Raw genomic sequence first — 11,770 nt, 5'->3', positions numbered from 1 at the left:
GGGAGACAATTTTGTTTTACAAGTGAAGAAATCCAACATTCGTAACTGAATTAAAACGCGTACCACAGACACGAGGGGGAAGTATCAATTCACTCAGAGCGCATATACACGTGTTGCCGATTTGACAAAAAAAAAAACGAGACTTAGCAATGGGAAAAAGGCTTCGGATGGATGACGAATGAAGAGAGGAAAAGGGTCGCATGGTGATGGAAAGAGTAAAGTGTGGTGGTGTTAGATTAGAAGGATTACGAATGAGAAAACGTATATTGTTTCGCAAGAAAGGACACACACATACAACCCTACAAGAATAGCAGTTTTACTGTGAAGAGAGTCAAACACAAGATTTGGCACTGAGGAGGAGAAGGGTGTGTGTGTGTGTGTGAGTTTGGTTTGGTTTTGGGAAGCTTAGTAAACTACTATTGCGCTAATATTACTTTTGTGCTGCGAAGCTATTTCACGAGAAGGGCGTTGTGGTGGGGGTCTGTGTGTGTGTTGTTGCGCAAAGAAGAAGAGAAGCATGTATGATTTAGAACACACTGTAAAGAAGATAGTTGGCAAAACACACGAGGTTGGCGAACAAACAAAAAAAAACGGAAATCCCTCGGAAGATGTTTTTAAAACTTTATTGATTATGTAAAACGATCGCAGAAAGCAAAAGGATAATGGAAAGTAAGGGGAAATAAAACCTATGTTTTCAAAAAAAAAGAAGAGAATTGTATCTTGATTTCGTATAATTACAGAGAACAACGTAAAACCAAACGAGGAAAAAGAATTTTATTTATTTTTATCTAACTGGCATTAAAGGCTGGACGCACGTGGCTGGATCCTTACTCTAGAAAGAAAATTACAGTAATAAACATCATAAATTGTCTAAATGGGTTTATGTATCCGTTGGTTAAAACATTTTTATTCGTTGCTGGATATCCTCTTGTTGGTTGGTTTTAAGCTTATATATAGAGACTTTTAATATCCTTTTATTGCGAAACTATTTGTCACAAGTGAGTCTGTATGTTTATCACCCACAAACTTACCCGGCGCTCTAGCAGCAATCGAACACGACATCGAACATGAAAAATGTATGGGATTTGACATATTCGATTTGTTGGTTATCAAATCGAACATGTCAAATCGCATATATTTTTCATGTTCGATGTCGTGTTCGATTGCTGCTAGAGCGCTGCCTTAAGCAACTGGGGTTTTCCAGGGTTTTTGATGCGTTTGGCACACTTTCTAGATTCTTTCGCACGGAAAGTTATACTTCTGGAGCACTTTTTGAATCTTTTGTATGGCAAGGACGTTACGCATCCTAATACTTCGCCTTCCAACATATTTCAAGAGTTAAGTTATGTCCTTCTACCCAAGGTAAGGCTTCTAAACTCCAACGTTTCCAGTAAGGGAAACCTCCTAAAGGTTTCTATGATCGCCTGGACGATCAAGTGTTGAAAAGTCCGCTCGATCGATGTTTTATTCCACCTCGGCTCATGTACAGTATGTACCATATGTACGCTCATCACATTACATGGCGAACGTAGCTATCGCCTAACCCATTACAAAATATATGAAAATAATTTTGAAAATTCTTATTTTTTTATACTGGAAAGAACAAAGTTTTATGCAGCTTTCCTGAAAATTTGAAGTTATTTCAATAACTAAAACAGAAGATATGATCTATTTACCATCCAGAAATGCAAACTCCCATACAAAATGTATGTCCTACCCGTGTAGGTGGTCATAAAGATGAGGGTTATTTTTGGTCATAGAAAGGAAGGTTAAATGGTTGCGTTCTCAACAGTGCTCCTGCCGAAATCTGCCAATATAATCTGGCCACACTGGCCCGCAGGGCAAAAGCTCGCTCGAAAGGTCAAAAACCGTCGCAAAACCAAGGTGTTATAAATGACAAGGTGAAGTTGTTCAGAGCAAAATGACGTTTCTCGACTTGACATTTCTCTTCCGGGGGCTCCGGTATAAAAATCGGGGAGGGCTGGTGCGGGGTAATGAAATTTATATGCAGAGAGTGACAGATGTCCCCCACAATGTCGCCCAGCAAAAGCGATAAAAATCAACCTTCTAAATACATTATCCTTGCGCAAAACGTCAAAAACGACCGTCGCCAGCGCCTCCAAATCGTTGCGACGTCGGTTTGCAGCAAGGTGTCTTTATTAAGGAGGTGAATTGTTAGCGCGTTTTCCGGGCGCCATCATTGAGTATTGTTATGTCAAATCGCATACAATTTTCTATACCCCCCTCCAACCCTCCCTGATTTTAATACCGGAGCCCCCAGTATTGTTATGTCAAGTCGTGAAATGTCAATTTGCTCTGAAGCACTTCACCTCCTAATATCCATACACCTTGGGTTTGCAGTACTTGTGACGTCGGTTTTGACGTTTTGCGACGGTTTTGCGACGGTGGCCGCCAAAAAGCTAGCCTTGCCCTGTGGGCAAAGTGACCAGAAATACCGATGTATTTATATATCTAGGGTTTGAAGGAAAAAATCTCAATTTTTTTAATCATTGAACTATAAAACTCAGCCAAACAATCAAATCAATCTAAATAATCCAGCGAAAATCAAATGACCGCACGTACGATAAAATTGTATACAATGGAACACTGCTGCGGCCCTAAGCGGTCGCGTGGAGCCCCTAGAAAAAGAACTTGCCACCACTGAGAAAAAAATGTGCATTGTAGTCCTTCTTTGGCTTAGAATTCCAATTCCAGATCGATATTTAAAAAAAATCTTCATTTATGTAACCGCTGAACCAAATCTAATCCATATCCTAGATAAAGGATGCATATTCTCGTGAGATGGAACTTTCATTTTGCGCATTAGCACTTCCCCCATATATGCATATTCTCGTGAGATGGAACTTTCATTTTGCGCATTAGCACTCCCCCCCCCCCCCCCCCCGCATCTCGCTTAACACTTCTTTCGCTTTTACTTCTTTCGAGTTTCGAGTTTTAACCTACCGAAAACTACCGATAATATTTTGATGAGCCTACCGAAAACCGCCAAAGAATCTGGCCACACTGCTTGCCCAATGTAAAATGTCAGTCAAAACAAGACGCAAACTCACACACACAAACACAGACCACCTCCCCCACATTGCATCCGTAGAAGGAGTTATCCTGCTACCATCAGCGAATTAGAAAGAAACTCCTTGAACGGGAAGGATGGCTCGAAGTTTTCCGTCGTGCGTGAGGATGTAGTGTTCGTGTGGCTGGAACGGTGGAACTACGCCTACACGTAATGCGTGGATCGTCCACGCGAAACTAGTGAGAACTAAGAGGGAAGCAACAGCGAAGTGGCAGTGTTATCCATCCCACAGGGATAACGCAGCACACAACGGCAGTGGCCAGTGCTGAATGGTGTTGACGCACCTATAGAAAGATTCCCAACCAAAGTGAAAGTGGTCCTTGGTAGTGGCGTTCTCACTCCCGAACTCCACGTCCACCTGCACCGTCAGCACCTGTGCCGTGCGTATCAGTGTCCATCGAGCTCTTATCCGAACCCGTGTGGGTGGTGTATTAAGCGCAGCGGCGAGCGAGTGGTACGATGGCAGGAGATTTTTCGGGCTGCACCGCGCGGAAGAAAAATCGGGCCCAATCCATCGAGTACAACCCGGTGAAGACGGATGGGAGTGGAGAAAACTCGAAACAGCCCACAAACCCGCTGACCACCCGGAGCGGACTGCGGGTGTACAAGATCGTCATCCTGGGCGATGGGGGCGTTGGAAAGTCGGGTAAGCAGCAACTCCTCAACCTTCTTTGCAATGCTGGTAAAGTAGGCTGGCATGTACTACGACTCCAGGACATCCCCAGCAGCTGGAGCGAGCCGAGTTCGGTCCGTGGTGCCGTAACATGCGACACAGCACACCATGCCATATATAAAACATTAAGCATTCATCCTCTCACGCCAAAGGTGGGGGCGGTAAAGCGCAAACACCGCCAACGCACGCATTTGTTTACGGGGGAGATTAACGAGTGACGTGAATAGTATTATCGATCGATTCTCCCCGCCCGATCCATCCATCCGCCCAACGGTCCAACTGTTGAGCGAGACACAACAACATTTGTCATCGGTTTGATAGTGGGACGACGAGTTGATGTTTTTATGCTGTCCTTTCCCTTTTATCCTTCCTTCCCTGGGTATGTTAAACGGCTTCTTCCTCCCCCTTTCCCTGTTCACGGGGCCTTTGTTTACTGAGCCGTGATGTGCCAGACCGACACTGAAACGGTTCGGCGACGTGCGTCATCAACGAATGCGTGTGTGTTTTTGTTTGTGTGCGACTGGGCCGTCCTAGACGGCTCGGGTGGGAGGGTCACGATATCATCGGGACTTTAAAAATAGCTAACCTGTTGTTAACGCGTGTTTGTCCTTGCCGATGCAATTTTGTTTTTCTTTTTACAGCCGTCACACTCCAGTTCGTGAGCCATAGCTTCCTGGACTACCACGATCCGACGATTGAGGACTCGTACCAGCAGCAGGCCGTCATCGATGGGGAAGCCGCCCTGCTCGACATACTGGATACGGCCGGCCAGGTGGAGTTTACTGCCATGCGCGACCAGTATATGCGTTGCGGCGAGGGTTTCATCATCTGCTACTCCGTCACGGATCGGCACAGCTTCCAGGAAGCGTCCGAGTATCGGAAGCTGATCGCACGGGTACGGCTGACGGAGGACATACCGCTGGTGCTGGTGGCAAACAAGCTGGACCTGCAGTCCCAGCGCAAGGTCACGACGGAGGAGGGCAAAACGCTGGCCAAACAGTTTGGCTGCCCGTTCTACGAAACTTCGGCCGCCCTGCGCCACTACATCGATGAGGCGTTCTTCTCGCTCGTGCGCGAGATACGGCGGAAAGAGGAACAGCGGGTAAGTTGAGCGACCATGTGCTAAGGATGTTCGTGAGTGTTACGTTGGCATGCAAATTGGGATTAGTGTTTATCACGATAGTTTCAGTCTTATGTTATTTAAATGCTTCAATTAATTCCTGACATTAATTTGCATAGACATCAATGTCCTCGTCATAATTATTCTCTTCTGAATTCTGTTAATTTTATTTTCAATTCGACATAGAACGTTGTCCAATATTTGTATTTCTCGATACAAGTTCCGTTCTAGTTCCGAGCTGTAAAACAATATCGTAATGGATTACTAGAACAGCACGATACATTTGTTTGTATTGAAACTGATCCTAAATTTGGTTCTTCGTTTCCCTCTCCCTTCCATTCTGCTAATCTTTTCCTCATTTCAGGCCCTGAATGGTGGCTCCAGCTCGGAAAAGATACACCCAAGACGGCGCAGCCGCTGGTGGCGATTACGGTCAATATTTGCCCTCGTCTTTAGACGCCGCCGAAATGCTACCGGCATCAATCAGTAGGCAACCCAACTGAACGGGAATCATCGAAATGGTGGTGTCAGGGAAATGTCCAACCGTTCGGTTGGGAGGATTAGATGAGTCATCCGCTCCGCGGAATGGGAGGGATCAGATAAAAGCTGGTGGTGCTTTTGAAAAGCACGTTTTCACACGGTGTTCAGTTCAGGATAGGTGTCGTTGTACTGCTGACATTATGTTCCATCGATATGCGTCTGTCCTCTGGACTATTTATTTTTCTGTGGATTCTTAGCCCCTTGGTGTAGTCCGTTGTAGTGTGTTCTATTTGTAGCTAACGCTCTTCAATCAACGAACATCAAGCTTGTAGTTTCCCTGTAGACCCGGAAGAAAAGAACAAAAACTCCCATACTAAAGAGGAATGATAGTTATATGTTGTAATAAGTCCATAGGACGCAACAGATTGTGAAGGCAGGATCAACGAAATGAAGGGAAAACCCAAACAATTGTTTTGCACACTTCCAAGCTTCGAAGAAGCAAACGAATGGTAAGCAAACCTTCCTTGCTTAGGCTTTGTTGGATGGACTATAATAGTTCCTTTTACAAAAATAGTATATAAATGTTTATTTCATTATGTCCTTACCCAACTCGTCGAACACAGCAGCAGTTTATATATGCATTGCGTTGACGCGCAGTATTAAGGAATTGAGGTCGTTCATTGTTGATTGAGAAATGCGCAAACAAATCACTTTTGTTGTTTTTGACCAGTTTAAGGATTTCTTTGAGATTTCTCACTTTAATTAATTTAAGCTAAGCTTAGCTACGATTTAGCTACATTATTATTGATCTGAAGCTAGTACATATGTTAACACAAATCAACGAATCTTTACAAATGTTGTTTTTTCTTTGCGATTGTTCACGAAGCGCGTCACCTTACATTGCGATATGATGGACGAAAGTACATTCTAGGTTGAATTTCTCTGTCTCAAGTAGGGATTGGAATAGAAAGTGCATGAATAATTAGCAAAGCATAAGAAGGAAAACAAAAGTGTAATCCCAAAAGAATCATAGAAAGAGTTTACACAGTATAGTGTTTGTAGCTCCGTAGTATGGTTAGACTTAGTTTCGCATCTTACCATTCGCTGCAAGGTTTTACAAATCTTCATACCCTTCATCGTTACAAGTAAGCAAAAGCCACATTCAACCAGAAACTAGTGAGCCACTAGTCTGTTTCTGGTAAATGTACTGAAACACACATAACGGAACTCTACAACAAAAAACGAAACAAAACAAAACTACCAAAAAGCTAAACTAAACTTATCTAACTAAAATATCTGTGATGTATGCCAAAACCAAGAAACTTTTAATCTGCATATTTTTCTTCGAAATGTGTTATTTTTAGTTGCATTACCATTTCCTACTCTACCTTCTACTTTATGTACCATTCGCTACTCCTTGACTATGTGAGGATTTATACTGAAATATTATTTTTGTTGTTAATCCATATTGCAAAAGCAGTATGACGAAACGAAAACATACCAATCGCAGTTCAACTACATACAGGTCTTCTCGCGAAGCACGCAAGTTGCAGCAAACTCTCAACCGATAGGAACAAAGGTGTTCCTTCACAGGGTTGAACAGATAATATTTGTATAAAGTATCGTATCCAATAGTACACAGGTTGCAGTAAAACCGGCAGGTATTCAAACAGATTGTAAGATTTCTAGTCCGCCATTAGAAAGAGAGGAAGGTGTAAACGGGTATAGCGTTTGCGAAATGAATGCATTTTTTGCTTCAAAATCAGCAGGTGCAAGTGTTTCAGAATAGATTTCTAAGTTGAGCATGCGTTAAAAGGTAAACGATTATGTTCCTTTTCTTTTAAATATTAGTTTAATAATCTTTGAGATTGTTATCCTTTAAACGTATACACTTTTACGATCTGTTATTAATTTTTTCTCAGTTTTATTTAAAAAAAAGTCGAAGAAAGTTTGCAAAACTACGATTACCAATTGTTAAAAAAAACCAAAGATAAATCAAAGGAAGTAAACAGCGTAACGCTACTACACACATTGCACATAGCAGCAGCACACAAACAAACACAAAACATCCCGCGGGCACATACAGAAACAATCGCAAGCAATAGAGCAAATTGTACGTAAATATGGGGCAAAAGGTAAATCGCGCTACATGTAATAACAGCATTTAGAGTGCTGAAGTTGTTCTTCCTCCCTCGAACCCACTACTACCCGCCCATCCCCCCACCTCCCCCCTTGTCCACAGTTGTCAAGCAGCTGTTTAGAGCTTGCATTGTACAAACGAATAGTATGATAAGCACCAGAAAGAACCAATTTCATAGTGTGTGTGGTATGTGTAAACACGCAAATAGTAATGCGTTATCCATCGCCCATTGATAGAAATAGGAATAGAGAGAGAGAGAGAGAGATATAGAAAATAGATGAACGATGAACAAATAGCAGGATCCATCCAAAAGTGTAACACTATACGTATGCAAACATTGGTTTAAGTATCTTCATTTTAACCAGACAGCCTTGTCAGGGCTTTAATTTATATCGTACATTGTCTGGCTTTAATTTAAGTCGTACTTTGGCATCGGAATTGTTTAAACTTCGCATAAACAACCAACCCCAGTGTGTGTTCGCTTAGTTTGCAAGAGCATTTAGTTGGGAGAAAATACAGAACAGTGCTAAGAGTAGTAGCATTATTTGTTTCAGGACAATCGACGTTCCCTCCTCGTCCCTATATTCAATATGGTACAGTATTTTATTCGAGCGAGTGACAATAATTGATATGCAAAAGCGCAAAACATAAAACATAATTCACAGTATTGCCCCCGGCTAGTTTGTTAGATTGAGATTGAGTTTATTGCAGCTGAATGGTATTCCTTACTGCTGGAATTGATCCAATTTGGTACGGTAGAAATACGAATAATCTCGATTGCAAAAAAACACAATACATACACATGCTACTGGTGATAAGCGAATGGATTTGTTATGGATTCCGACAAGATCAAACCAAGTTCTGATGTAATTTTGGAATGTAAATTGTTGTTACAGAGAGGAAAGCAATGATGTTGAGCGTGTGTAGTACATATAGTGAGACCTTACACGGTGGAAAGAAAACGTATCAACAAAGCAAAACGAAAACAAGTGTATTTGTCCACCCCACGCCACCCCCACAACAGAAAGGCCTGAATTGTTAATGAAAGCAAATATTATTACGGTAAACGATGACGAACCCTCCCCCCTTTAAAAAAGGAAAGGTGTTTCGAGTTTTACAATCATATCCTCTGGTAAACATTCACATAAATACACACACCACACACATTGTGTAGGAGAGAAAAGCTACAATATATACAGGTCGCCACATACTACTGCCAGACCATAATAATGATGATGATGAGGATAGTGATGCCCATTCCTAATCTTAACTCTCCTCTAAGTCATGTGCGCTTTGTTTTTTGGTTATGAAAAAGCCACAAATTATAATGTTGCATGATGATGGATACACGGTGGAAAGTGGAAGTGGAAGTGACCAGGACGTACAAGCGTAGCGAAAGCATTGAATTTATTTCCGTAGAGAAAAGAAAAAAAGAAAAGAAAACAAGCAAATTGCTCTGGGAAACAATGTTGAAATATTGATACAAAATAAATTTGAAACAGAACATGTGCAAAAAGAATATTTGTTTTCTTTTTACATCCTTTTGTTTTGTTTAAATATTCCCCGTTGCTAGAGCACATGGTCAGCACGTAACGGTCAATTCAAACGATTTGCGCCTTTTTTCTGTTCTGGGAACATCGATCAAATGTCACTTTGATTTGTTTTGCTTGCATTTATTCCTGTGAAGCCGGCATTGGAGAAGCAAGCAGAAGAAAGCCGAAAGAGTTTTACGATGGATTTTTATCATCTTCTACCGAAAATTGTAGGTAAAGTTGTGTATTTTGTAGTGCTGTTGTAATCATAAATGTATTTTTTTTTGTAGGAGCTGCATGCCCATCTGAACGGATCGCTCAGTAACAGCACCTTGGCTGAGCTGCGCGAGCTGAAGTATGGAAAGGAAGTTCCCAGCGGTACTGACGATTGTTTTTACAAGATTTTAAACGGAGAATCTCTTACCCTGGAAGAGTAGGTGCTCGGCAATGTAATGTGTCGTGGCATATAATTTTTTTCACCCAGAAAACTGTACACTTTGTTTTCGTTTCCTTTTAGATGCTTTAAAAAGTTTCAATACGCGCACGATTTGACCGATCGCCGGGAAGCGCTGGCACGAGCGACCGAGCGAGTAATAGAAGAGTTTGCCAAAGACAGCGTAATCTACCTGGAACTGCGCACAACGCCCAAATGCACTGCGCAAATGACGAAACGCGAGTACCTCACTACGGTACTGGACGTGATAAGGTAGGATTGGTTATGGTTTTCACGCCTTTCTCCCCACTACTGACATGCTCCATTCGGTCCATCGTTAGAAAATCGTCCGAAAATCAACGAGGAATCCTGGTTAAACTGTTACCCTCGATCGATCGCTCGAAGGGTGTCCAGGAGGCGATGGAAAACGTCAATCTTGCCATCGAACTAAGTTCCTCCTTCCCCGGCCTAATGGTTGCGTTTGACCTGAGTGGCAATCCGTTCGGGACCACATTTTCCGACTTTGTACCGGCGCTGCAGCGGGCACGCGAGCATGGCTTCCGTTTGGCACTGCACTGTGGGGAGTTTGAGGATGAGCAGGAGGTGAAGGAAATGTTTGCGCTCGGCGTGGACCGCATTGGGCACGGGACGTTCATAGAAGGTAGGGGATGGTAAGAATTTCGCTCAAAACGTACAGTTTCACTGTAAAAGTGTGGCTTTGCTTCATTTTTTCAAACCGGGCCACAGGAGAGAATCTCGCTTTTGCACAGGAACATAAAATTCCCTTCGAGTGCTGTCTGACCAGCAATGTAAAGTGCAAAACTGTACCGTCCTACGAGGATCATCATGTTGCGAAATTGCTGAAACTGAAGCATCCCGTGTGTGTTTGTGTGAGTAGAATTCGTGATGGAAGGATGATTGCTATTGCTGGTTATTTAATTTTCCTATTAATAATGATAATTACAGACGGACGACTTCGGTGTCTTTGAAACGAGCCTGTCGCAAGAGCTTAAAATTTGCGCTTCCACCTTCAGTCTAACGAAGGCCGACATGGTAGAGATGCAGCGCAATGCAATTGAGTATTCGTTTGCTAGCGAGCAGGAGAAAAAAGAGTTGCGCGCCAAAATTGAGCAATTCTCAGAGACGCTGTCGAAGGAGCTGTAAAAATTGCAACTCAACAGGACAAAGAAAGGAGACACAATTTCAAGGTAAACATTGCAAGGATAACTTCCCAACAGAACCTTGTTTTGTCCAAAATCTTTTCAGAAAGAACTCTTGCTACTGTTCAAATTCTGTAGCAATTAGATTAAGCCTTTGTTTTGCGGTATTCGTTGTAAAAAATGTTATGAATTACTCTTTCCAACTTTAAAAACTGTTCTTCAAAAGCAGATGCAGCATACATCTTCGTTAGGTTTCCTTTTGCCATCGATGCTATAAAAGTGCCATAAAGCATACATTATAGCAAGCTAAGCTGTACGCAAATTATTGTATGCTACAAGGGTTTGACGATCAGAAGTACTTGCGATTTCAATAAAGGACTCACTAAGGCGGCGCTCTAGTAGCAATCGAACACGACATCCGTCACGAACAAACCCATATAATCATATGGAGGTGCACTGTCAGACACAAACAAACAAGACAAACGTCGAGTCGAACATGTCAGTTGATTCTGTCTGTGATGTTCGATACCCACCTGTGCTGTGAGTACCTTGGCTGTCAAACGCTTCACAGCTACAGTAGATAGAATTCAATTCGGGACATTTTTAAGTTTGTTTACGTAGTTTGTCTCTTTTTCTTCTTAAAATTGCGTGCAAAATATTTAAAATAGCTATCAATAATTAGGGTAAATGTACCAATAGTGGTGCAATTTGTAGTGGTACCGATGTGTTTTAATGGATTTAAAGTGTCAGGAACGATAATTTCTGAATATTTTAACACATAGCAATTGGAATATGTTTTATCTTCGCAATCACAACCATTTTTACCATGAAACACATCAAATTTACGAAAAATTACATATTTTTGTGATTGCTTCGTTGTACCTATAATGGTGGTATGGTTCGTATAGTCGTCGTATTGTGTTCCTATAGTGGTGGTAAACAAAGATGCATCAAAAACGGTGTATAATATTAATGAAACTTAGTTTCGAAGCTGTTTTCGTATGAATAGCAACGATTACTGCCATAATGTTGGTTTCTTGCGTAATTTGATCGTAAAAAATGTATAAATTTGCTTGATGAAACTATTCACTAAAGTACTGCATCACACCTGTCGTCAACCTACACCCGGAAGAGTGTGCTT

General features: G+C 41.9%; 2 protein-coding genes across 2 annotated transcripts; both read left to right on the top strand.

The window, feature by feature from the left end:
• Positions 1-3,003: 3,003 nt before the first annotated feature.
• LOC120951007 (GTP-binding protein Rit2) lies at positions 3,004-6,714 on the top strand. Its single transcript, XM_040369461.2, has 3 exons — positions 3,004-3,737; positions 4,406-4,866; positions 5,249-6,714. The coding sequence occupies exons 1-3, from the start codon at positions 3,551-3,553 to the stop codon at positions 5,372-5,374; spliced, it is 774 nt and encodes a 257-aa protein (XP_040225395.1). The 5' UTR covers positions 3,004-3,550; the 3' UTR covers positions 5,375-6,714.
• A 1,576-nt stretch (positions 6,715-8,290) lies between these two features.
• Positions 8,291-10,709, top strand: LOC120952615 (adenosine deaminase-like protein). Its single transcript, XM_040372030.2, has 6 exons — positions 8,291-9,266; positions 9,327-9,469; positions 9,554-9,742; positions 9,811-10,130; positions 10,217-10,359; positions 10,436-10,709. Exons 1-6 carry the CDS (start codon positions 9,237-9,239, stop codon positions 10,631-10,633), a joined length of 1,023 nt encoding a protein of 340 aa, XP_040227964.2. The 5' UTR covers positions 8,291-9,236; the 3' UTR covers positions 10,634-10,709.
• The last annotated feature ends 1,061 nt before the right edge of the window (positions 10,710-11,770 follow it).

The sequence above is a fragment of the Anopheles coluzzii genome, chromosome 2, assembly GCF_943734685.1.
Source record: "Anopheles coluzzii chromosome 2, AcolN3, whole genome shotgun sequence".
Classification (NCBI taxonomy): Eukaryota; Metazoa; Arthropoda; class Insecta; order Diptera; family Culicidae; genus Anopheles; species Anopheles coluzzii.
Note: the sequence above shows the minus strand (reverse complement) of the source record. Positions and strands in the feature narration are given on the sequence as shown.

Coding starts and splice junctions, on each gene's coding strand:
- LOC120951007 (XM_040369461.2), top strand. CDS start 3,551: ATGGCAGGAGATTTTTCGGGCTGCACCGCGCGGAAGAAAAATCGGGCC. Junction 3,738..4,405: donor TGGGGGCGTTGGAAAGTCGG/GTAAGCAGCAAC, acceptor TTCTTTTTACAG/CCGTCACACTCCAGTTCGTG. Junction 4,867..5,248: donor GGCGGAAAGAGGAACAGCGG/GTAAGTTGAGCG, acceptor TCCTCATTTCAG/GCCCTGAATGGTGGCTCCAG.
- LOC120952615 (XM_040372030.2), top strand. CDS start 9,237: ATGGATTTTTATCATCTTCTACCGAAAATT. Junction 10,131..10,216: donor GCACGGGACGTTCATAGAAG/GTAGGGGATGGT, acceptor ACCGGGCCACAG/GAGAGAATCTCGCTTTTGCA. Junction 10,360..10,435: donor AGCATCCCGTGTGTGTTTGT/GTGAGTAGAATT, acceptor TGATAATTACAG/ACGGACGACTTCGGTGTCTT.